At 40.1% G+C, this 22,769-nt stretch overlaps 1 protein-coding gene across 1 annotated transcript in view; it reads left to right on the top strand.

Annotated features, from left to right (window-relative positions):
- Nucleotides 1-11,886: 11,886 nt before the first annotated feature.
- STK32B (serine/threonine kinase 32B) overlaps nucleotides 11,887-22,769 on the top strand; it is a 164,378-nt gene continuing 153,495 nt past the window's right edge. Inside the window, exon 1 of the mRNA XM_048304965.1 lies at nucleotides 11,887-12,209. Within this exon, the coding sequence (XP_048160922.1) occupies nucleotides 12,134-12,209 (76 nt within the window). The 5' untranslated portion in view covers nucleotides 11,887-12,133. The remainder of the gene's footprint in view (nucleotides 12,210-22,769) is intronic.

Genomic DNA, 22,769 nt, shown 5'->3' with positions numbered 1-22,769 from the left:
ATGTCCACAATTCTCTAATGGAGGCTCATTTGGCACTGAATAGACAAGTCCAGTGCCAGCCGCTGGACTATGTGTACCACATGCTTGAGAGTTGTTTTCTTCTCTGTGGTGCTTCCATCTTGATGACACTGAGGACTGAAAATGAAATATTGTGAGCTGGTGTCTTGCTGAGAGTGAGGATGAAAACCCTAAGGGCACGGGGAAGCAGGAGAGCACAGAATGAACCGTGGGCAAGAAATCATGGTGGTAAATGACCAGAGAGTTCTGCACTAAATAAAGCAAGCGAGCAAACACAAGTTGTGTGTTCAAGCAAGCATGAGCTGTGTGTTCAATGTTGCCTAAAGAGAATTCCTGGTCTTTTTGGCAAGAAAGTAAATGTTTGCACAAAATATAGGGAGGAAATGTATTCAGATGTGTTTCAAGCCACAATGCCACTGGTTTGGAATTTATCTATTCAGTAACTGAACATATCACACCTCTTTAGGTACAGATAGCATGTAAATCAAAACAAAAATAAATTAACTGATTTTTTTGGTCATATTTTGCTGTGATTTTTATGATTTTGCCTCCTTTTCTGTCCTGTGTAATATTCAATTTCAAAAGCAGCTTTTAAAGCACCTTTAATAATTGGGTTACTGAATGCTTCAGTAACTACACACACCTAGAGTCTATAAACTAGGATGGATGTTGCTGGAGACTCATTTTTCCCTTGGTCAGTGCAGAATAGGAGGTGTATTCTGACTCCTCTGGACATACTATCTTCTAAAGCATCCTGTAGTATTCTTCCTAAGAAAATTGGAGGCTTTCTGGTCTATTAATTTTCAGTGATCAACTGAAACCAAATTGCTTTGAAACCAGCAAGAGTACATTTTTTCTCCCAAATTGCTGCCATGCCCATGGGCCACAGTAGATCAACATGAGCAGGGGTGTTTGGCCCCTTGCACTCTTGCTGTTACCCCATTCTTGTGAGATGACTCAGATGGAAACTGCCAGGATTTCAGTAAAATCCTCATTTGTGAGCACACTTGCAAATACTTTCGCCTGGAACAAGCTCCAGCGCCCTACGTGAGAAAAGGCCACTTTCGGGCTCGTAGCAGGAACAGTTAATATCAACAAACTTCACCACCAACACAATTTTATATCAACATTTTCCTTTCTGTGTTTTTTATCCCCCTCCAAGGGCTGTCGGTCGCTCTATTGAAGATTCCTGTAATTTCAGCAATAAGCCACAGCAGGCTCCTTTCAATCAACAGCAGCAGCGTCACAGCAAGAAACAGTAACACATTTCCCTCCAAGCAAGCACACTCTGACTTCATTCAGGCACACAAATGTGCTCCAAATCCCAAATCACCATCTCCCAGCCCAGCAAGACAAAGGCTACAAACTGGGTTGAAACAAAACAGATAAGCAAGCTAAAACATTTTCTTCCTGCAGAAAAATAACCCAAATATTTGCAGTCTGCCTACCTGCAGGAGCTTCTGTTCCTTCACATGATCTTGCTGCGGTTTCTCCTTTCTAGGCTGAGGGGTAAAGCCCTTTGCAGGGTAAACACCACACTTCTTTCACCTGCAGTTGGAAATTTATGATACTTTTCAGGAGACGTGAAGGGACTCCTACTTTTGGGAACCTTGATACCAAATGAAACAGTTTTGACAAGCTGCCTTCAGTGATGCTCATCAGATTTTGGCTTCAGAGTAATGGAAGTAGGAGCCATGTTTTCTTCAGCTTCTTTTCTTTTATTTCCAGTTCTCCATTTGCATCACTACTTTAGGGTCATTTTCCATCTTGAAGATGCAATGGGGCTTTCCTTATGGAAAACACACACACGGGCAGAAGAATGGATGTGGCAGGTGGCAGTCGCTGCTGAGTATCGACATTTGTAACTCTCTACTCATGAATGTTTGTTCAGAAGCAGAAGAGACAAACACCTTTATATGCATGTAAAAAAGGAACCTCCTGGAAGCTGGCTCCATTTTTAAGGTTCTAACAAGAATGATAATTGTCTATAAATGTCACGATTAGCACAAATGTACTCTGAAGCTATTTTTAAACATTCGTAAAGGGAGGCAAAATCATAAAACTCATATAATAATCACATATTACATTGTGCCACCAGTTGTAGAATATTTTGTGTACTTCCTGCTGTATTACTTTCCCTTTCCATTCTCCTTCATGGAAGAGTTCATAAGGCTAAAAAAGAATTCAGAAAAGACATAAAATAAACAGGCTTGAAGGGGTCATAAGCACTGAAGGTTACAGTACATCTGAAAAGTCTTAAAATCCAGACCAAATTGTCCTAAGTCTCATTTCTGTATCAGGACAGGAGAAACTGGATCCCCATTCAGTGTTTGTTGTCTTTTTTCTCCTCTTTCCTGAGTGACTGTGTCCTGAAAAGTCAGAAATATATCAGACCCTTTAATAAAATGACCCTTTAATAGATCTATACTTATTAAAAAGTTTAATTACTTTTAAATTATAAAATTATTCCTAGAGGCATAAAAAACATTAACATTAAGATATTTTAAAAGCATAATTTTACTGTAAATTTAACCTTTGACAGAAGTTTCTTTCCTGAATTTAAATATGCCATTACACAGATTATTCAGAGGAAAATATCTGAATAAAGATATCTGAATAAAGTAGAAATGGCAGAATAATTGGGAACTTCTTCACATTGTAAGGACTTACAACTGCATCACATGAATGCCATCTACAGAGCTGCATATATTAGGAATCCTAGAAAACCCCAGATAACATGAGAACAGCCAATTTCCCCTTCTGCTCTGACTAGTCTGTGTAGAAAGAGCTCCTTCCCCTTCCTAACCAAGCATGACTGTTCCAAACTGGGTGTCCAATTGTACTTTAACAAGAAAAAAATTGCTGTTGTGAATGTATGTTATCCTGCAGGATTCCCCCCAGGAGACACACTCATTTCTCACAGCTCACTGGCTCCCAGGGACAGCTGATGTATCTGGCTGTAGCCTGCTCATCACTGGCATCCGTGCACGGTTCTGAGGACTTTAAATAGGATGCCTCTCCTGGTACTTTTATACATCTTTCTGTTTGAATCATTGCTTAAATGTAAATTGAGATAAGATGGAGTATAACACAGAACTAAATGCTGTTGTGACTGTACATACAAAGAGTTTTCTTCACCAATCTTTTCCCCGTAAACTGTATTTTCTGATTATTTTCTTTTTTTAGAGAAATAGTGAAGAAAGAGAAGGTAAATTCTGCAATTGATCTAATGATATGCTGCTTCATGTTCATGATAATGACAGAAACATTGGGTATTGGGAAGGGAGGAGGGAGGCAAAAAATCATTAAACAGGGGCCATAACCTCTTTAGGGGCCTGGAGATGTCTTTTCTATCTATATTAGCAATCAGTTCAGTGCTGTTGGCCCAGATCTGGAGTGGGAAAGAGTTGGTTCTGAGGCTGTAATATCCATACTGTGTGTGTTTTGGGGGTTCACTTGGATGATCTCTCTTCTGGTGCCATGGGCTGAGTGCCCAGTACCATCAGGTTGTACGAGGTGCACTCCTGCAAGGCACCTTCTGGTTCTGGTGCCCCCCAAAGGAATCCAGATTGTGTACTGAGACTGCTCCATGGTGTAAAGCACAGCACAATGGATTGACTCAACTGTGAGATTTGCTTTAAAAGTGCACTCTTGTGTCAAACCAAACCAGCACTGTCAATGTGGGCAGTGCTGGGGGAAAAAAATGCATCTGGTCACAGTCCTAGGGACATGTTTGCTCAGGGCATCTCTGCAGTAATTTCACTTGAGGGAAATCCTAGAGCTGAGAAGACAAACATAACTTAATGGAAAGCTTTATTAGTCTCATTTTTTTCATTGAGCTAATGCATGGACTGGGGGATAAAGGAGCTTAGTGGGTTCATGGAAATATATTTTACAGAGATTGGTGATGACTTTGGCTCTATAATAAGGTTCTGTCAGATAGCTAGGCTCTTGTGTTAATTGGATATGATTCCAGTAAATGTAATAGCAATGAGCAGCAAAATGCTTTCCCATGCTTATGCGTGACCAAAGGTAAATTGCAAGGTGTCAGATAAATAATTCCTGCTATTTTTCACAAGGTGCAATTACATGCCTTTAACTTTCCAAACCCATGTAGTTCTCAAGCACCATTGGGCCTCACTTCCATAGCATACTTAAACCTCCTACTTTGTCTTTTCTACCATCCTATTGCACAGATTACAGTCTCGTATACATTTATTGAATGTACATGCAGCAAATCTCTTTATGAGACAAGGGCAGAGAAAGATGTGATTAAATCTCAAGAACAGCAAAGCAAACCAAACAGAGGAAAATACAGACATCTTTCTTAGGACTACAGTGTTATTCTTTTAGCTTTTTTTCCCCTGAAAATTATCATCAAGTATTTATTTCCTACCCTCTAAGCAATTAAGGTAGTGGAAAATAATAAAATTATTAATTTCAAGAACACTTATAAAACTTTGGATTCTCATTTATTGTTTTCAGCAGACACAGGACAACATTTAAATTTTGTTCATTTGCTCTGTAAATTTGAATGTGAATTTTTCACCCTTTGCTGCACACTTCAGCAATTCATGAATGCATCTGTCTAGGCTTTACTCTGACACATTTTAGCAAATAGAATGGGTTACTTGGCAGCTAGTGTTTTCCTTATTTTACACATCCAATTATTGTTGATAACAGTTCATCCAGGTGCCACTTCTGTGAAAAATTGATTTTTCTTTCTTTCATTTCTCAGCTACCTGTGTTCAAAACCATCATGGTTCCACAACTTGCATGGTTTTATCTTGTGAATTCAGCAGAGTATCTCAGCTTTCAAATAACAAGCTTATATTTTCTTATCTCTGAGATGAGAATATACATGTCTTGAGCAGCTTTGGATTTTTATGTCCAAATTTAAAAAAACAACACAAAACCAAAATTAAAAGGTGTAGCTACACTCCTGAGAATAAAAGAGAGCTGTAAGTAACCCTGGCACCCCTATTTAAGCGTTTTGCCTTTATAGCCCAAATGTAGCTTAATAGCTCTAAAAGAGCAGCCTCTTAACTATTCTTCAAAGTAGGGCTCTTCATCACTTGAGCTACTTTATGAGTTCTTGAAAGACACACTGCAGGCTAGGAAAGATTGGGAAGTCTATAATTTTCCATCAATCAATGTCGCTGATAAATTACTAGTCACAAGAAAGGACGTGGCAAAACACAATAAGACAAGTTATTAATGGAGAATCCCCAGTGCTCCAGATACAGCTGTATTACGTGAGGAGAGGAAGAAAAAAATCGTTAAGCAATAAAGCTTATTAAACAGCTAAGATTGAGGGGATCATAAACGACATAGGGCTGGTACAGGCTGTGAGAGAGAATGGCTGAGCTACTGCAGTGCAGGGTAATGGCAGTGCTGCTGAGCAGCAGAACAGCAGAGCAGGCTGCCCAAGGAAGCACAGATCCAGCATGACCTCCTGTGGAATACCTAGCTGTGGGGAGGGGCAGGAGGTGGGTTACGTGCTGGAACCATTTTGTCTCTCTAAAGAAAGGAAATTAACTTCAGATGTTTTCATTTGCCCCTTCCTTAAGTTGCAAGAAGTCTACTTTGAAAAATATACTTTGTACATGAAAACATCTGGTGGAAAGACAAAGAAGTGTGTAGTGGCCACAGACCATGAGCAGCAGGAGTGGAACATGGGGACCCCTAGTCACAGTTTCATGCCCAGGCTGAATAGGCTCAAGTACAGTCGATGTTGCAGTAAGTTGATCAGAACGAAGTCCTGTGGTCTCCCAAGTCTTTTGTCATATACATGTTTTGACAGCCTCAGAAGGCATAGAAAAAATCCTTTCCAACATCCCAAATATAAAATCAGAGGCTATGACCAAAACCTGCACAGGCAGAAGATATTTTGCCTATGCTTCCTGTTCATGTACCTGCATGCAGTAAAGACCAATCTCTTGACTTCTTGTTATACTTTTTTGGTCTTACACCACTTGACTCTGCTCCACCACAGCTGTTTCTGACCAAAGTATTGCCAGGGATCAGAAGAGGACAGCCACACATAATCCTGCAGAGAGGTGACACCAAGTTTCTCACATTCCAGCTGTACCATTGGGGTTTGCTCTCTCACATCCAGGACTTCAAAACTTCAGTCATATCAAGGAAGGTACTTAGGAAAGTCTTTCACAAGTTTTCTGTGCTATTTCTGTGCTGAGGGAAATAAATAATGCATACCACGTTGAATTCCACAGAAAACAGGTAAAAGCTACAAAAGAACAAAATGCTCTCTATTTTGAAGTGATTTCTGCTATATACTGCAGTGAAAATTGCTTAGGATTTATCAATCTGAGATTCAGTGTAACAGTGTCAAATCACAAGATGGGCATAATGGACCTGATCAGGCTGTGACTGAAGCCAATTGCAAAAACACAACTCAATAGTAATATGTCCAAACTGGGGCCAGCAGTTCTGGACCTGTAACTACTTTTGATCTCAGATTCCACTAACCATTTTCTTTTCCCTCCTTGAATACACACAGGAAGCTGACTTCCTTTCTACAGACAATGAGCTTCTGAGGGACTCCAGTGGGTTGGGGACTCTTTCTAGAGCCAGTGCTGGAATGGTATTTGCTGTGCAAGTAGGTAATTCAATCTGGTTTTGCTATTTGGCTGGCATCCCAGTATTGTACAGATAACGTATATATGATAAGTAAGACTAGAACTTAACTTGAAGCCCAGCCCCAAACCTACTGCAATTAGGACCCCAGTGTATTTGATGTAATATAGAAATTACTTTCCCCTCTTTATCTGTTTAGGGTTCTGTACAAATAAATTGTTCCAGTTTTGCTCTAGTATATTACTTACTCAGGCATCGTTGTTCTTCTTGCCCTTTATGTCCTTTTAAAGGTGGTAAAAGTTTTCTATGATTTCCTAAGCTTAGCTGGGACCATCAACTTTCTTTCTCTCCTGAAAGAAGGCTGAGGATACAGCAGGTATAAGTAAATACACACAGTTGTGTTGTGTTCACACAGATGCAATGCAAATGAAGGAGCTGGCTGGCAGCCTTTTATAAATAACAGTGAAACCTGCCGACCTCCATGTAAAATGGATGATGGGAAAAGAAACACTCACATTCTAACCACAAGATTTGATTGTGCATGACTTGTCCATGAATTTATTCCATACTCCATAATCTTTGCTATAGCTGCTTTTCTCCTCACACAAATCCATGCCTGGTGACCTATACTGGGATTAGTCCAAAACTATGTTATGCTTTAAACTGGTGTCTTGGGGAATAGAGATGGGATGGGTGGGGAAGGAGCAGTTGGGAGAGCAGGTTGTGAAGCCAAACTAAGCCACTCTCTTCCAGGATTGTCTTAACTTTGGTGAAGTAAAGGAAACTTTGGTCTGTGCTTGAACCAATTGTTGGAAACTTTAACCAATGCTTGAATTTATAATCTGTTTCTTGCATGGAAATGCCAGATGATGCCAATTGGACTCACTGCTTTTCACAGTAAATCTCAATAAAACTCCAGGGTTTTAACATTATTTTGATAGAGCCTTACAAGAAACAGCTTTCTCCAAATTCATCTGGAGTGAAATAGGAGTCAGTCAATTTGCACAGTCTCTGGCCTTTCTTGGAAACAGCAAGCACTTATGCCTGATGAGTGACTAGAAGACTGTCAGCATGTAATTCCAGTTCCTGCCTCTTGCTTGGTTCTTTAGCAAATACTCCCAATGCATAAGTTCTCTAAAACAAAAAGAAATATGAGCAGAGGCCATCTTCTGAGAGCGAACCATGGAAAGAAAAAATTTTTCTTCTGATTTCAGCATGTTCTGCCTTTTGTCACATCCTATTGATCTGAAAGGGTTTGGGGGAGAGCATATGTGGCTTGGAAACAGAGTTTGAGGAGATTTACCACCTCTTCGGCTGACGTAGTGAACAGCCAAAGTGAGCTTACTGCAGTCCTGTGCAAAGTCAAAGAATAGACTAGACTAGACTAGACTAGACTAGAATAGATGTGGGGACCCTACTGGTTTTGAAGGAGGGGACATTTTACCCATCATCTTTCTTTTTAAAGTAGTCATAACCATAAAGATAAAAGATGCTATTTCAATATCTTCTTTGTTAACTCCAGGATAGTATTCAAACACAAAAATGTCAGTGTAAACAGTCTGCAATTTACAAATATTAGCATACCAACAAGGTATGCTGTGAAATCAAGAACTGTAAGGTCACCCTCACCCCGTAAGTCTCATCAGAAGCATTTTAATACAAAAGCTGTAATCACAGAATTACTGGCTTTAAACCACTGAATTCCCTGAGGGAAGTTTTATAATGCAAAGGAGTGTAATCGTATTTGATTTTCTTTATTGCAAACTCTGCATGGAGATCTGAAAAAATCACTATTAATCTAAGCCAGACAATATAGGCCTTAAACGAAAATGTAAAACAATATCTTAAAATGATGTTCATGCTGATTGCAGGAGGAAGGGGGAAAGAAAAGAGGGGGAAGAAAACAGCTCTATTAGACTGTCCTTTTTCCCTACTGTGTTTTCTGCATGGGCTATGCAGCAGTTATCTGCTAAAAATAAAATGAGTTTTTAAGTTTAGAATTTTGTTTACCTCAAGAAAAACCTGATTGTCTTTTAAGAGAAAAGAAAAGCATGAGAATTTGGGTTTGGTTTTGGTCTTACAAGACTTAGAAATGGACTGCTTGTAGATTAGAAATCTCTGTCCCAGAAGAGTAAACATTTGATAGTTCTGAGAATTCTCAGGCTTCAGAGAGCTTTACTGATATGCATGATGTTATGATAGAGAATTTCAGACTTATTTCTGGTTTACAAAAGCAATTGGAAAAACATATGAGTAATTGTTCTTGAAGAGTTGTTGCTAAATTTGAAGAAGATGCAATGGAATTCAGATGGTTCTGAATATTTTTAAGAAAAAAGATACTGGAGTTATGCATCTGTTCAGAGTTTAGCATTCATTCAGAGTTGCAAAGGACAAAGGGCAACCCAGGACCACATGAATAAAGAGCCTGTGTGTCCAAGGCTTGATATTACTCATGTCAAAGGTACTGGAAAACTGCCACTGATTTCCTTGAGTCTTTGCTGGGCTCTGAGCACACATCTAAGCTTCATGCCACTGGACACCATTATGTAAACAACTTTTGATTTAGTTGCAGAAACACTGATGCTCCCAGGAAGCTCGTATCATACAAACACACCTTAGTTCACAGCAAAGACACTGACACAAAGAATACATTACATTGCTTTCAGAACAGCAAATGCAACAATTCTTGTCAGACTATCATGTTTTTGGTCTGTTTCTATAGAAAATGACTGTGAAGGATAATGGCTGGCACTACTCAAGTGCAAGAGTTATAGAGGAATATAATGTTATCAATTAATAAATCAAAAAAAGAATGTCTCATCAATACTTTATTACTATAGGCTAATTTTTCACATCTCCCATTAACACAGCATGCCATTTGTCTTAACCTCCTAGCTATGCTGAGGTTTAAACATAAGCCAGAATTTTTTACAAATCAAGGACAGATTTATTGCAAAGCTGTCAAAAAGGAGTCAAAAAGATACATCAGCCTAGTTGGAGTGACTAATTAATGGACCAAGACAACTCATTGTTCTGAAAATTGTTAGAACTGTTTTGTTTCATGATGGGCCTTGTTATATGAAATCAAGAAAGTCATCTCAGAAGACTCATTAGACTTTTGGTATATATAAAGGATGTCAGATGTAAAAAAGAAATAGAATAACTCTTGGAGGTCGTTTTAAGTAATTTTTAATTAATTTGTATTTTCTGCATGCAAAGGAATACCAAACTGCTCTTGCTTATCCCTCATATCTATATTCTATGGGTGTGTTTCTTGTGCGTAAAATGATCAGCCTGGGGACTTACTGGCAAATTAGTTCTTTATGTTACTTGGAAGGTGACTTTAAAAAACTTTCACATGAATTGAACCAGTTAGGTTGACTGGATGTAAGCCCTTAGCTCAGGCAGAAGGTGACTCTTATCAGTTGAAATGTGTTAAACTCTAAGTGCAGTCATGCTTGGTCCTGCCAAAGAAAATGAATTAACATAAAGCACTGTGTTGGCTAGTTAACCCAAAAGAGAGCTGAAGGTCTGTGATTTCTAAATACTATTACTCTCTTCTGACTGAAGGAATATAACCTCAGTAACACGATATTACCTCTGCTTTTGACTGGATGACTAAATCTTTGAATGGGTGAGTAATAAACAAAAGAATAACAAAGAGTAAGTCATGCTTTCCAGACTACGTTTTAGAAGAACAGTCATTGGTCAAAGTTTTGAAAGCTTCCCTATTCTGCAGATGCTTTCATATGGAAATAATGGCAAACCAAATAATTTAAGTAAAGGAGATCAGCAGGTGATACAATCTGTCCATGCCTTCTTATGGAAAAAATATCACCATGTCTGAATTTATCAGTTTTCTGGGTTTGTAGCTGCTGCAAGCTCTAAGCTCTTAGCCACACAGTAGAGGGTCTTACCCACTTCATTTAAGTCTAATCAGCCTTTCCCAGAAAGGTTATAGCAGCATTATATTGGGTTCAAAGACAGGTGACGAAAGAAACTAAGCCAGGTAAAAATCATAAGCAAAGAGACTGAAAGTTCTGCTTTATGTAGTATTTGTTCTTGGGCATTTCTAAACAGCTATATTGAAAGAAGGGTGGTAAACATTACAGGAGAACATTAAAGTCTCTCTGCCTGTGTATAAGGAAATACATATACCCTGGCTTCAAGCTCCAATTCCTTCTCCCTCTTCTCCCCACGTAACAGTGAAGAAGCCAAAAATGCAACTTCCATTTGATTTTTTTTTTTTTTTTTTTTTTTTTTTTTTTTTTTTTTTTTTTTTGTCTGCAGGTTTCCCCTACAGGAACTGCAAAGGCTTTGACCTGGATACAATAATAATATGGATATTTATTTTTTTTATCTGTTTCCCTTTGGAGGAAGTGCCAAACGCAATTGTTTCTACTTCACCTCAAAAGTTGCTAACGGTAGGATTTTTGTAAGGGAGCGATACAGCTACTTCTGTCTATACAATAGCAAGCCTAGAAAGCCCTTACTGCTTGCTACATGGCAGGTGATCCGTGTTATCCCTTACCGGTGCTGGCAATTTTCCCCAATGCACTTTTACAGGGGAGTGATTTCCAGATGCACAGGTGTACACATGTGTATGTGTACGCATTTATACGTGTCCATGTCCACACACACACACACACATCTCTGCAGGAGCCGCACGCCCGGGCCACCGGAGCCGCCCCTGCGCCGGGGCTGCCCGCTGCGGGCGGCAGGTGGCGCTGCGGGGCCGGGCTGCCCGCGCCGCGCCCGCTCGGGCCGAGCCTGGCGGGGCCGCCCCGCCGGGGGAGCGAGCGGCCGGGAGCAGCTCCCTTTGCTTCTTTCTGCCACTTTGTAAACTCAGCGAACTTCGGCCAGCCGGCCGCGTCCCTCCGGGCTGCCGGGCATGAACGCGCCCTCCCAGTCGGGAGGCAAAACAAAACCCATCTGGAGCCAGGGCAGCGTTCACCTTCCTGCCTCTCCCGCGCCTCGGGAGCCCTGGGCGGCCGGTGCCGCCAGCCCGGCCGGGCGGCAGGAGCAGCTCTGCACCCGCTTCCCATCAGACTTCAGGCAGGGCAGGGCGCGGGGCCAGCCCCGCTGCCGGGGCGGGAGCGGGGGTTCCGCGTTCCCCTGTGGAGGTCTCGGAGGAGGAAAAGCGGAGGAGGGAGGATCCGGGAGGATCCAGGTAGATCCAGCTTTTACCGCTTACCAAAAGCCACCAGCAGCAGGACCTCCGCCTCCTCCCTCCCCCCTTCCCCCCCTCCATCCCTCCCTCCTCCCCTAACTCCCTCCCTCCCCTGCCCCTCCGCGATGAGAGAAGGGCCAAGTCGGTGCGCTCCAGCCAGCAGCGGTCTCTGCCAGGGGCAGACGGATCGCTTTCATGTCGCAGGGTGACTGCTAGCCCTGCGGAGGTTCCCCCGGCCGGGCCGGGCCGGGCCGGGGCCGGGGGCCGGGGCCGGGCAGGCGGCGGGCGGGCAGCTGCCCCGTCGCCGGGGTGCCGCCGGCGCGCTCCGCGGGATGCTGGCGGCGGGGGATGCGGAGCCGGCCGCGGACTAACATGGGGGGCGGCCACTCCCACAGGGCGCCCGTCTTCGACGAGAACGAGGACGGTGAGTGCGGAGCTGTCCGCGGTACCGAACCGCGCCCCGCCCGGCCCCGCCGGGCTGCTCCGGGGCCGCGGCGCCTCTGGCCGTGCGGGGTCCGGGCCCGCTCCGTGCGGGAGCCGCGGGCGCAGGTCCTCCCGCGGGCTGCCAGCTGCGGGTGCGCTGCCCGGGGCAGCAGCGGCAGAGCCCGCCTTTGTCCAGCCATCCACACCGAGAGAGTGGGTGGCTGCTTTTAGGCACAGGCTCAAGTCTAGCACATCGTCAGCTGGGGTTGAAGCACATGGCAGGTAACTTCATACCTGCGTTTATGAATGGGCATCGTTTTGGAGATGGATGCCCACATTTTTGTTTTTGTGTATGGTTCTCTCTTTGCCCACCTGCCTGTTTTAAATGGTGATGTCTCTCTTACTCTAGACTTCTTCCATCACCTATACTTTCTGAAACTTTTTTTAGCTTGTTTTCTTACTCTGAGTTTCTACTCCCTGCCTAGATAATATGTCATAAGAAAGTGTGTCTTGTAAAGTTTTTGGAAGGCAATGGAAAAGTTTGCCTAAAATGTGGTGTTTCTTTTCTCTTTATGCATTTCAATGTCATTTTCCAATGTAGACTGTAATTAATTGGAATTATGTGAATGCATTTCAATTTAAAAAATTTTGGGTCTTGAAGCAGAGAGAACACGGCACTCTTAGAAAGCAGATATTTGTATATGAACATAGAAATGTTTTTAATGTTACTTATGGAATAGATGTTGCTGCCTATCCAGGCAATGGGTGCTTAATTTTGAGCGTATTCCTTCTCTAGAAGTTCCCAATATATTTTTTTAGGAAGTGATTATGCCTTAATAGACTCACATTGTTTTGGCTTCCTGGGTTTCATAACAAGTCAAAAACATGTATGTTCAGGGCACATGGAGATATTTGTATTGTTTTGCTAGTAGGGGGGAAATGTCTAAAATGCAAGTAAAGATATATTCACCCTTTTAAGCACTTTACATACATTAAGACAAGATTACCATTCCCTATTCCTTGGTAAAGCTTGGTGAGGTGTGGTTTACAACATTCCATTGTTTGTGTGGGGAGTGGGACCGATTATTTACCATTTGTGTATTGTGGAGCCATAGCTGTCATTTTCTTGCACTGATTTAAAATTTCAGACTTTTACCATGGGTCATGCTGTGTAAACATACAAATGAGAAAGAGTCCCCCACACCTCCCCCCAGGTAAAGTCTCGACCATGCACAATTGGTGTTGTAAACCTCGAGGTAACTCACTGAGAAATACTCCAGAGTGAAAGCATGCTGTCTAGACACCCTAAGGTAAAAGCACACCCATGCTCCTGCCTTTGAAGACTTTTAATTGGGCTCTCCTGAGTTAGCAGTTTCCATTAATTATTACCACCTTACTTTTTTTTTCCATGATACAAAAGTGTGGTCAATTTTTAAACAAAATGAACAAAGTCCAATAGTAAATTATTGCAGAGATGCCTTCATGCCACTTAGTTCCCTTTCCATCAGGAACATGTTTCTGTAATGCAGCCATTATTAACAGCTAATAAAAAAAGCACATGAAGTATTTATGGATTTCTATTAGGTCATTATTTATTCTTTGCATGGTTTTGTTTTGTTTTGAGGTGGTTTTCCCCATTATGAATGTTCCTAACCTAATCTTTTATTCCTCTTAAGATATTTTGCTTGGCACAACTGTCTAGTTCAGAAGAGTCCGTTGCTTTTGAAACAATAACCAGTTTCCAATACTACTTACAAAATATTGTTCAGGATGGCATTTTCCCAAGTACCTAAACAATATGGGGAAATATCTCCTCTTTGAAAAAGTATCTTACAGAATTTAATGCAAAATGAAGCTGTTTTTTTCATATTCCCACTAGTAGCTAAAAAAGTCACCATTTTCCACAATATTGCACTCAATGTGTAATTTAAAAACAAAAAAAGCTAAAGAGAAAGTATAACAAGAGAAAGTGGATTTGTTTCTTGAGATGGTATAATTTTGCTCAAGAATGACAATTCAGAGAGAACTGGAATCAGTAAATTGTGCATGAAGATGTAGGAATAGTAGAAAATAAGCTATTTCGTGTACTGTGTATAATATCACAGCTGCTTCTTAAAATTATAAAAATGAGCAGAATAAAGTATTGTCATTTTATATCCATACACATTAATGATGGATGTAGAATAAAACATGAATTTTTGAAGAAAAGGTTTAAAACAATGTAATGTCACTCTGTAAATCATAGAAAAAAGTTACTTAGTGTATTACTTAACAAATAAATGTATGGAAATAGTGTGTGAAGAGCACCCAGGTGCTGCCTGACAAGCCTACAGGGTGTCTGTTCCAGAGTTACAACTCCTGCTTTCTGATGAGAAGAGGTGCTGATCCATCGAGTAGATCTAAAAACTGTAAGTCATATGTAGACTCCCCACCATGCTCAGGATAATAGAAAAATTATTCTAGAGAATCAGAGGCCTGAACTGCATGCTGTTAGTCCCCAGTTATTACAGACAGTATAACACATCATTTCCATACACTAATCTTTTTGAAGGCTGTAATGCATACCATTTTTACCAGCTACATTAGTTCTCTGTGTTCCATTTTTATTATCAGGATCTTACAGAATGTCTCTCTTTGAATGGTTAGAAACATCTGTTTTCCTGACTAAATGTTTCTTAAACCTATTTATAAGAGTTGTGTTTATTTCAAGTTTTTGTTAGTTTAAAATGCTCTCTCCCCTCCAGGATTACTCTGGGGCTTTGACAGACAGCAAAAATGTCCCCTCTCACTCTTTGGTTTGTAGGGAAACCTCTTCTATTTTTCTACTATTTCTACTGCTTTCTAGTTTGCTGTGCCCTGCATCTGTCTGCATTTGAACCTGTCTTGGTTTCACACAGATAACCCAAATTACACACAGAACTGTAGTTTTCACCAGGACCTTGTGTTGGAAAAATACATCCTGTTGTCTACTGGAAATAACTTCTAGTACAGCCTATAACTAACTACATATGCCATTTTCTTGGACATACCATGTGGATAGTTCTGTCACCCTGTGGTCAGTGCCCTGCTCAGTAATTTCCATTGATGAACTCCAATCTACATTAGAAATTCTTGATGTTCCTCTGTACATGGCCTTTTGCAGGACTGAATTTTGGTCCATTTCTATTATTCATAGTCTCAAAGATGATCACTCACTTCTTTCCTTGCAACACTCTGATTCTTCTTTATCCAGTGTTTTAAATTATCACCACTCTGATCAGCTCCATCCCAGTTATCAAGACCACTGAACACTTCATGTAAGTATTCAGCTGGATCATAAACAGACTTGATCTTCTTTGCTGTTAACCCCTGCCAACCTCATAATTCCCACTTCTAAATAATACTTTTTCCAGTGTTACTGTCATGGTATAACCCCAACCAGCAACTCACTCAGCCCCATACAGCCACTTGCTCACTCCCCCCAAGTGGGATGAGGGAGAGAATTGGAAGAATAAAAGTGAGAAAGTTCGTGGGTTGAGATAAAGAGAGTTTAATAGGGAAAACAAAAGCTGTGCACACAAACACAGTGCAAAACAAGTAATTAATTCACTGCTTCCCAGGGGCAGGTAGGTGTTCAGCCACACCCAGGAGAGCAGGGCCCATCACATGTGATGGTGACTTGGGAAGACAAATGCCATCACACTGAATGTTTCCCTCTTCCTTCTTCTTCACCCAGCTTTATATCCTGAGCACGAAGCCATATAGTGTGGGATGTCCCTGGGTCAGTTGTGGTCAGCTCTCCTGGCTGTGTCCCCTCCCAGCTCCTTGTGCACCCCCAGTCTCCTCACTGGTGGGATGGGATGATGGACAGAAAAGGCCTTGAATCTGAGGAAGAGCTGCTCAGCAATAGCTAAAACATACCTGAGTTATCAGCACTGTTTCCAGCACAAATCCCAAACAGAGCCCCATGCTAGCTGCTGTGAAGAAAATTAATTCTATTCCAGCCAAAACCAACACAGATGTCCACCTTGCATTTTGCCAGTTAATCCTTACCATATTCAGCTTTCCTTATACTTTCTTACTTATCATTCCACTGAAACTGAGAAAAATTAATTTTAAGCCAACTCTATCATTTACAAAATAAGTTTGTCATCAAGGAGAAATGTCTGGTTACTCATGTGCAAAAAACTTCTGGTAAAACCATGCTGTATTAATATCATTTTTTCTTCTTAGCCTGGGTTAAAGCACAAAACCAGCTAGGAATAATCCAGGGAACAGAGCCCTTTGTTTGCCTAGACCTTGCACTCAGCTAATGATATAGAAAAATATGTTTCATTTCTTGATTTTTATTGCTGTATAGGTTGGATAGAGAATTAGGTCTGGTGTTGTGCAACATCACTACCTCTTACCAAAGCTAGATACTTATATTGTGTGTAACTACATTTTTTCAGACATTTAAAAAGCATTTTAAGCCAGGTACTACCCAAATTGTGTAATCAATTCAGGTAAAAGGAAAACAGTTTTATTTTGTTTAATACTACCAAGGCACAGGAACCTGACTCTCTTCACCTTGAATGTTTCCTGTTCTCATAACTACCCTCTCCTGAATACATATATCCAGTACTGATATCAGGAGAGCAAAGAAGTAAATTTTTCCTCATGTTCAACTCTTCAGAAACAGCAATATGTTCACAAGAATGGAAATAGAAGAGTAAGGGTAATAGTCACCATAGGTAAATGTTCTTTGCAAATTCTCAGTAAATATCACAAGTAATGAATATATTAACAAACTAGTGTCTGTGAAGAGTGTCTTTCATGGTGGATTTGCTTGACTATGTTCAGTTAAAATTTCAATCATATTCAAAATGTGTAAATGAAATAGTCGAAAAGAGTAATTTAGAAAAGAGCTGACTCAGAAGAGATATTAGTACTATCAAACAGGAATAATGTATTTGCCTACATTGTGGTGGAAGATACAGAGGAAAGGATAAGAGACAAAGTGTTAGAAGTTAGAAGCTGGTTCTGCCAAGTGATATGGCAGTTGTTTTTGATTATTTGGGGCTCAAAAAGGCAGCTTTGGTACAGTTACTTTTAGAAATAAGTGTACTGAACCTTTAAAGAGCTTGTTTTTATTTTTGTAGTACATGACTTTACATTTAAAGTAAATATGTATTTCCAAAGAGCCTTTCACTGAGCATCCTGAAGTTGTAGAGCTTGAACACCCCTCTGTGGAGATCATTGTGACAGGCTGTGCCTCAGTAGCGTAGTCTTGTGTGTGGGAAATGAGGCACAGCAACATACCTTGGCTTATTCTCCGTGGCCGGAACCTGTTTCACTTCAGTGCTCATGTATCTACCTCAAGGAAGTGCTGAAGTCCCACTTCCTTGCCTGGGTCATAAGGCTTTGTTCTGCTGTAGTGTCATAACTACAGAGCTCAATGGAAATCTTACATACTAGAGAATATAGCATCCATTCTCTGGAGTTAAACTTCCAATTTGAAGATGTAATTCAAAATTGATTTCTACCTCTCCTCTTTAGAAAAGCCTTCATCTTAAATGAAGGATTTGAAATTGTTGGTGAGTGTCAGAAAACATCATTATTAAATGTCCATCTGCTGAAAAGACTTGTACTAAAATCCTAAGACCCAGATGCAGAGCCCAAGAAAAATGCCTGCAATTAGTATGGATTCAGGTAGTTAAATTCTGAGCATAATGGCTGAGTTTGTATATAAGGGCTGTGAAAGCTGAAGAACTGTAAAGTGACATAGGGAAAAATGACAAACGAGTTTTGCTTGGAACCAATTTAAAGCAGTGGTTAAGTGTCAAAATGAGTCAGATTGAGAACAGAGTATGCAGTGTCCACTTATTGTCAGTGATATGATAGTGCTCATCATCCTGCTGCCACAGAGCTGTAATGGATAATGCCTGATGCAGTCACAGAGCTGCTGCACTCAACTTGAATCACGAGATAATAACACACTCCTTCAAACTACTTGTTCCATAAAATACAGCCCTAAAGAACACTTAAATAAAGGGTTTGGCATCTAAATACCTTCTGTTAGAGAAAGTAGCAAACATCATGTGGGATCAATATTTCTGCTGGATTTTTACTTTGTTCTTGGAAGTTCTATGGTGTGTTACATTGCATTTTAATTTTTTCTTTGCAAAGATGAATATTCCAGTTCCCTTTAGAACTCAGTTGGATAAGAATACCACAATGTGATTTAAAAACTGCTCAAAGGCAGTTCTGTTGAAAGCCACAGCTGTCAAAGGCATTATTTTATGTGGAATATCAATGTTTTAGATAAATTAGATCCAGACCATTGTATATTTTTTTTACTTGTTTTATGACCATGTTGAATTTTATACAATTTCATTTTCTATGTATTGAACTTTAGACAGGAAGTCATCATTATGGGTAGTGCAAAACACTTTGGAAACCCTAATACCAGTGTCTGTATAATCACAGCACAAAACAGATCAGTGTTGAGTTTACACTTACAGCATGATATGAGACAGTAGGAGAATATAGATGGGAAGGAGAGCACAGGAGAACAATATGATAATTTCAGGCAGCCACAAAGGTACCAACTACCAAACTGCTGTTGACAGTTTACATGGTCTGTGCTGAAGGAGGTTCAGAAGGAATATCATGACATTGCAATCACCATCAGCCCTCGTCTTCGTGACTCAGGCTTTGGTGCTATGCACACAAATAATGTGGACCTCTTCAGACACTGATAATTGTAGGTGAAGTTTGATACTGTATCAGTTTTCCCTTTTTTACAGAGAACTCTAAAGAAGATGGATCTGGCACTTTCACCTTAGCTTCTTGCTATCTCAAATGAGCTGCATCTCTGTTCCACCATTTGAATGTCCTAAAAATGTTGTGCAATATCAGATTTACCTCACACTGTCAGGATTAGAACAAAGATCCTTTCCAGGGGCAGTATTTGCCAATTCTACTTTACTTTACATGATCCAGATTCAACAAAATCTCTGCCAGCAATATCTTAGAGGTGGACCAGATAAATTTTCAAGATCCTTCCTAATAATATTTACTACAATTCCAATTTAGTTTTCTACTTTGGTGGAAACATCCTTGTCAGGACCTCCATCTTAAAAAAAGGCATAATGTAAGTCTTTGCTGCTGCTTTTGTAGACTTCTAAAATTTGCAGAAGTGGTTGGCATGACACCTATGTCTAAGACTGTTAAGGAATTTCTTGTTGACTTGTTATAGAGGACATGCTCACAGAGGTAACATTTTATCCATGTTGCAATATGTGTCAGTAGTGTGCCTGCATATCAAGATAGGCTTTTTGTGTATAACTAAGTATAAATAATTCAAAGCTAACCAAGCATCAAGCAAGGTAAGCTCAGAGACTCTTATTCAAGATCAGGGAAAATTCTGATTATGAAATAAACTCTGAGAAAACAAGATTATTGTCTCAATCTCAACACCATTGCTTTTACAATCCCTCCTTCACAAATTCAGACATTGTCTCCTGTCCCTGCCCACAGCTGTTGCTTGCAGTGAAAAGGCTCTGCTGCTTCAGCTGTGCTGCTGATGTTTTCTGTGCCAAAGAGCAGCTGGGTTCTGAAGGACTGGCAAAGTTGAATGGTGGAAGGGGTGGCAATCTGAGAAGTAAATATTTGGTTTTATCCCAGGGCTAATGGTTTTCAAATGTACAGAGATGTTAAACTGACTCTACTCCTCAATACTGGCTTCACTTCTAGGAGAGTTCAAAAGTTCTGACAGTTTCCCATAGAACAAGGGGGAACACATCTACTTCCTCCCACCTGGCTCCAGTGTGACAGACACTGAGTCATGGATAGCACTTGGCATAAAAGTGAAAGAATTCCTTGATGTGAATGTGTGAATGTGGGCTACAAAGCCAGCAGTAGCTTCTAGGGAGGGAAGCAGTTTTTTGTGTACCTTGGGTATCACACTGTCCAATGAGTGAAGTTCAGCCTGGAATCAAATGTTGTACCTGACTGAATTAGAAAATGGCCAAGAAAATTTTTGGGAAAAAACACATAGTAAGGAATTATGATCTTGCTCATAGATACTCAGAGAAAGTAGGTCCAGTCTCACCAGAACTGTCTTTGTACAGTATCTTCTGAATGTGGGCATAAAACCAAAGAAGGCAGGGTTTTGTTGGCCAAGCACAAGACTCACTCTTTTCTAGCTTTCTCATTAAAAAGCAAGCTTGGGGAGGCAGAAGGCGAAACCTTCCTAAAGCAAAACCTGGTGGGCTGTGACACCTGTGACTAAGCACTGAAGGGTGGAATAGAGGAGAGATTGTCAAGTTATTTTCGAGGTTTCACAACATTTTGACTTAGCCAGAGTGAGCTAATGCTGAGATGATGGGAAAGGTGTAGAAGAGAATAGGTTGCTACTGAGATCAATCAATACAAAGCAAAAATTTCTGAGAGAATATTCAATTAAAAAGGACAGCTTCTAGTTCAGTCTGGTAGAGGAGCTCCACAGCATCCTATCATGTAAAACATGTGAGGGAAAGGAACAAAATATACAGGACACCCACCAAACTCCACAGGAAAAGCCTGGACATTTTGGATGGGAAGAGCAGCAGTAGTAAGCAGTGTGCACATCAGAGGGTGTGATCTCTCCTGAGCACAGTTCTACTTATTTTAGTGAACTAGTTAAATTGATTACCATGAATGGCATTACTTACTGCCTAACATAGGCCTATGTTGGACTGTTGCCTAATTTGCTGTTGTGCCTGTGAACACCATGTATGTGTGTGTGTATATAAGCTTCCCTGCAACAGGAAAAAGTAAAAGATTATTGTTACACAAACATAAAAAACTGAAGAGATCAATAAAAGTTGTTTTCTTTACTAAATCATACTCTGAGTTCCCTTGGACTCAATCAAAATTTGGCATGAATAGCAAATACAGGGTCTTTGCAGAAAAAGAGCAGGCAAATGTCTTGGGTTTTTTCTCCTACGATTAAAGAAGAACAAAGTTGGTTTACTCTCTAGGGTTCAGTCTCTTATACATTAAATGTTTTGAAAAATAACACTTTTTTGTTTGGCTGTACTTGATCACAGGAAACTATTTCCTTTATCAGAAATGTATGTTCAAATCACACTGTGTCTGCAGATGAGCTCTGGTGAGGCCCAGGATGCCTACACCTTCTCAGTACAAGAGGATGTTGAGCATCAATATGTTCATCAAGACCTAGAACTGATTGCCTTAATACAGTATTTCATGGAAAATCCTTTTATTTAATTTTAAACTCTTAGAAATTAACATTATACTGTTTAAATTTTACATTACATGTATACAGTACAGTTTTATAGTTAGGCCAATATATACTATTTGTATTCTACAGTATAGTACTGTACCTTTATAAAACACACATTTCTGGAGGAAAGAAAGAAGGCATCTGTTCACTAGCGAATACTACCAGGCTTTCCCTCCCAGATTCCTCACTTACTAAAATCTGACAAATACAATGGAAGTGCCGCATATGATGTGTATTCATGTTGTCCTCAAGAAAACCCTGATGTTATACAGTGGTCTATTCCCTTAGGCAGTCAGCATTCACCTCAAATATCCATCAACAGTGATACTAGTAGGGTTGTACTTTTGTGTCACAGAAATGAGGACTTCCTTCCTTTCGTTTCCAAATAAGTTATTTTCCACTCCAATAGCTAGAAGACTTATTTACATGCAGTCTTTCACATGCTCAGTTTGACCTTATCTCTAACTCCTTAACTTCCACTTTGACTCTCATCAACTTGTGTATTTTACTGAGTAAATGAAACAGTCTGAATGGACAGGCTAGGATTTGTGAGGTCACTGGACAGTTCTGGTTTTAATCACTGGAAATTTGAACTCTGCAAAAAGATGTCTGTAAAAGTCTTCTTAATTCACCACCTCTTTTCTAAAGACTATCAGGTTTCTGTATTTTCCAACCTGGCAAGGAAAGCTTACTGGAGATTGGGCTCTTACAGACGTGGTTTAGTGGTGGACTTGGCAGTGTTAGGTTTATGGTTGGTCTCAAAGATCTTAAAGGTCTTTTCCAACCTAAAATACTGTATGATTCTGTGATTTCAGTTTATTTCACTGGTAGTCAGTCTGTCAAGGTTTGTTTTCCAGTTTTGCATATGATTTATTTCTGTTACAACTAGTGGAAGATTCTTTATAATCAGTTTTTCTCCTACACCTCTTTTCTATGATTGCTGTCACGGGTCTTGACACAAAAGTATCAAATACTGTAATGCTTTCATTCTTAAAAATATTGTATTGTATTTTCTGATATGGGTACTAAGTACGAGGTAGACACCTAAGCTTCATTCATTCCATAATAAAGACAAAGGTATTTTCCTTTTAAATTGAAGTATGCTTCTTTATTTTATACTTCATTAAACTTTTTCTATTTTGGTATATTTTGAAAAAAGCTGTTTTAGATATATTCATCAAATCTACCATACAGTCTGTTTATCTGAATCAAAATGTGAATTAAATCAGTGCTTTTGACTTCTATCTGGTAATATTTTATTGATTTTGTGTTTATTCACTCTTTCTCATTTTCTTTTTTCTTTTTTTTTTT

Source organism: Corvus hawaiiensis, chromosome 5 (genome assembly GCF_020740725.1).
Source record: "Corvus hawaiiensis isolate bCorHaw1 chromosome 5, bCorHaw1.pri.cur, whole genome shotgun sequence".
In the NCBI taxonomy this organism is placed as follows: domain Eukaryota; kingdom Metazoa; phylum Chordata; class Aves; order Passeriformes; family Corvidae; genus Corvus; species Corvus hawaiiensis.
This window is presented reverse-complemented; position numbering and strand designations above follow the sequence as displayed.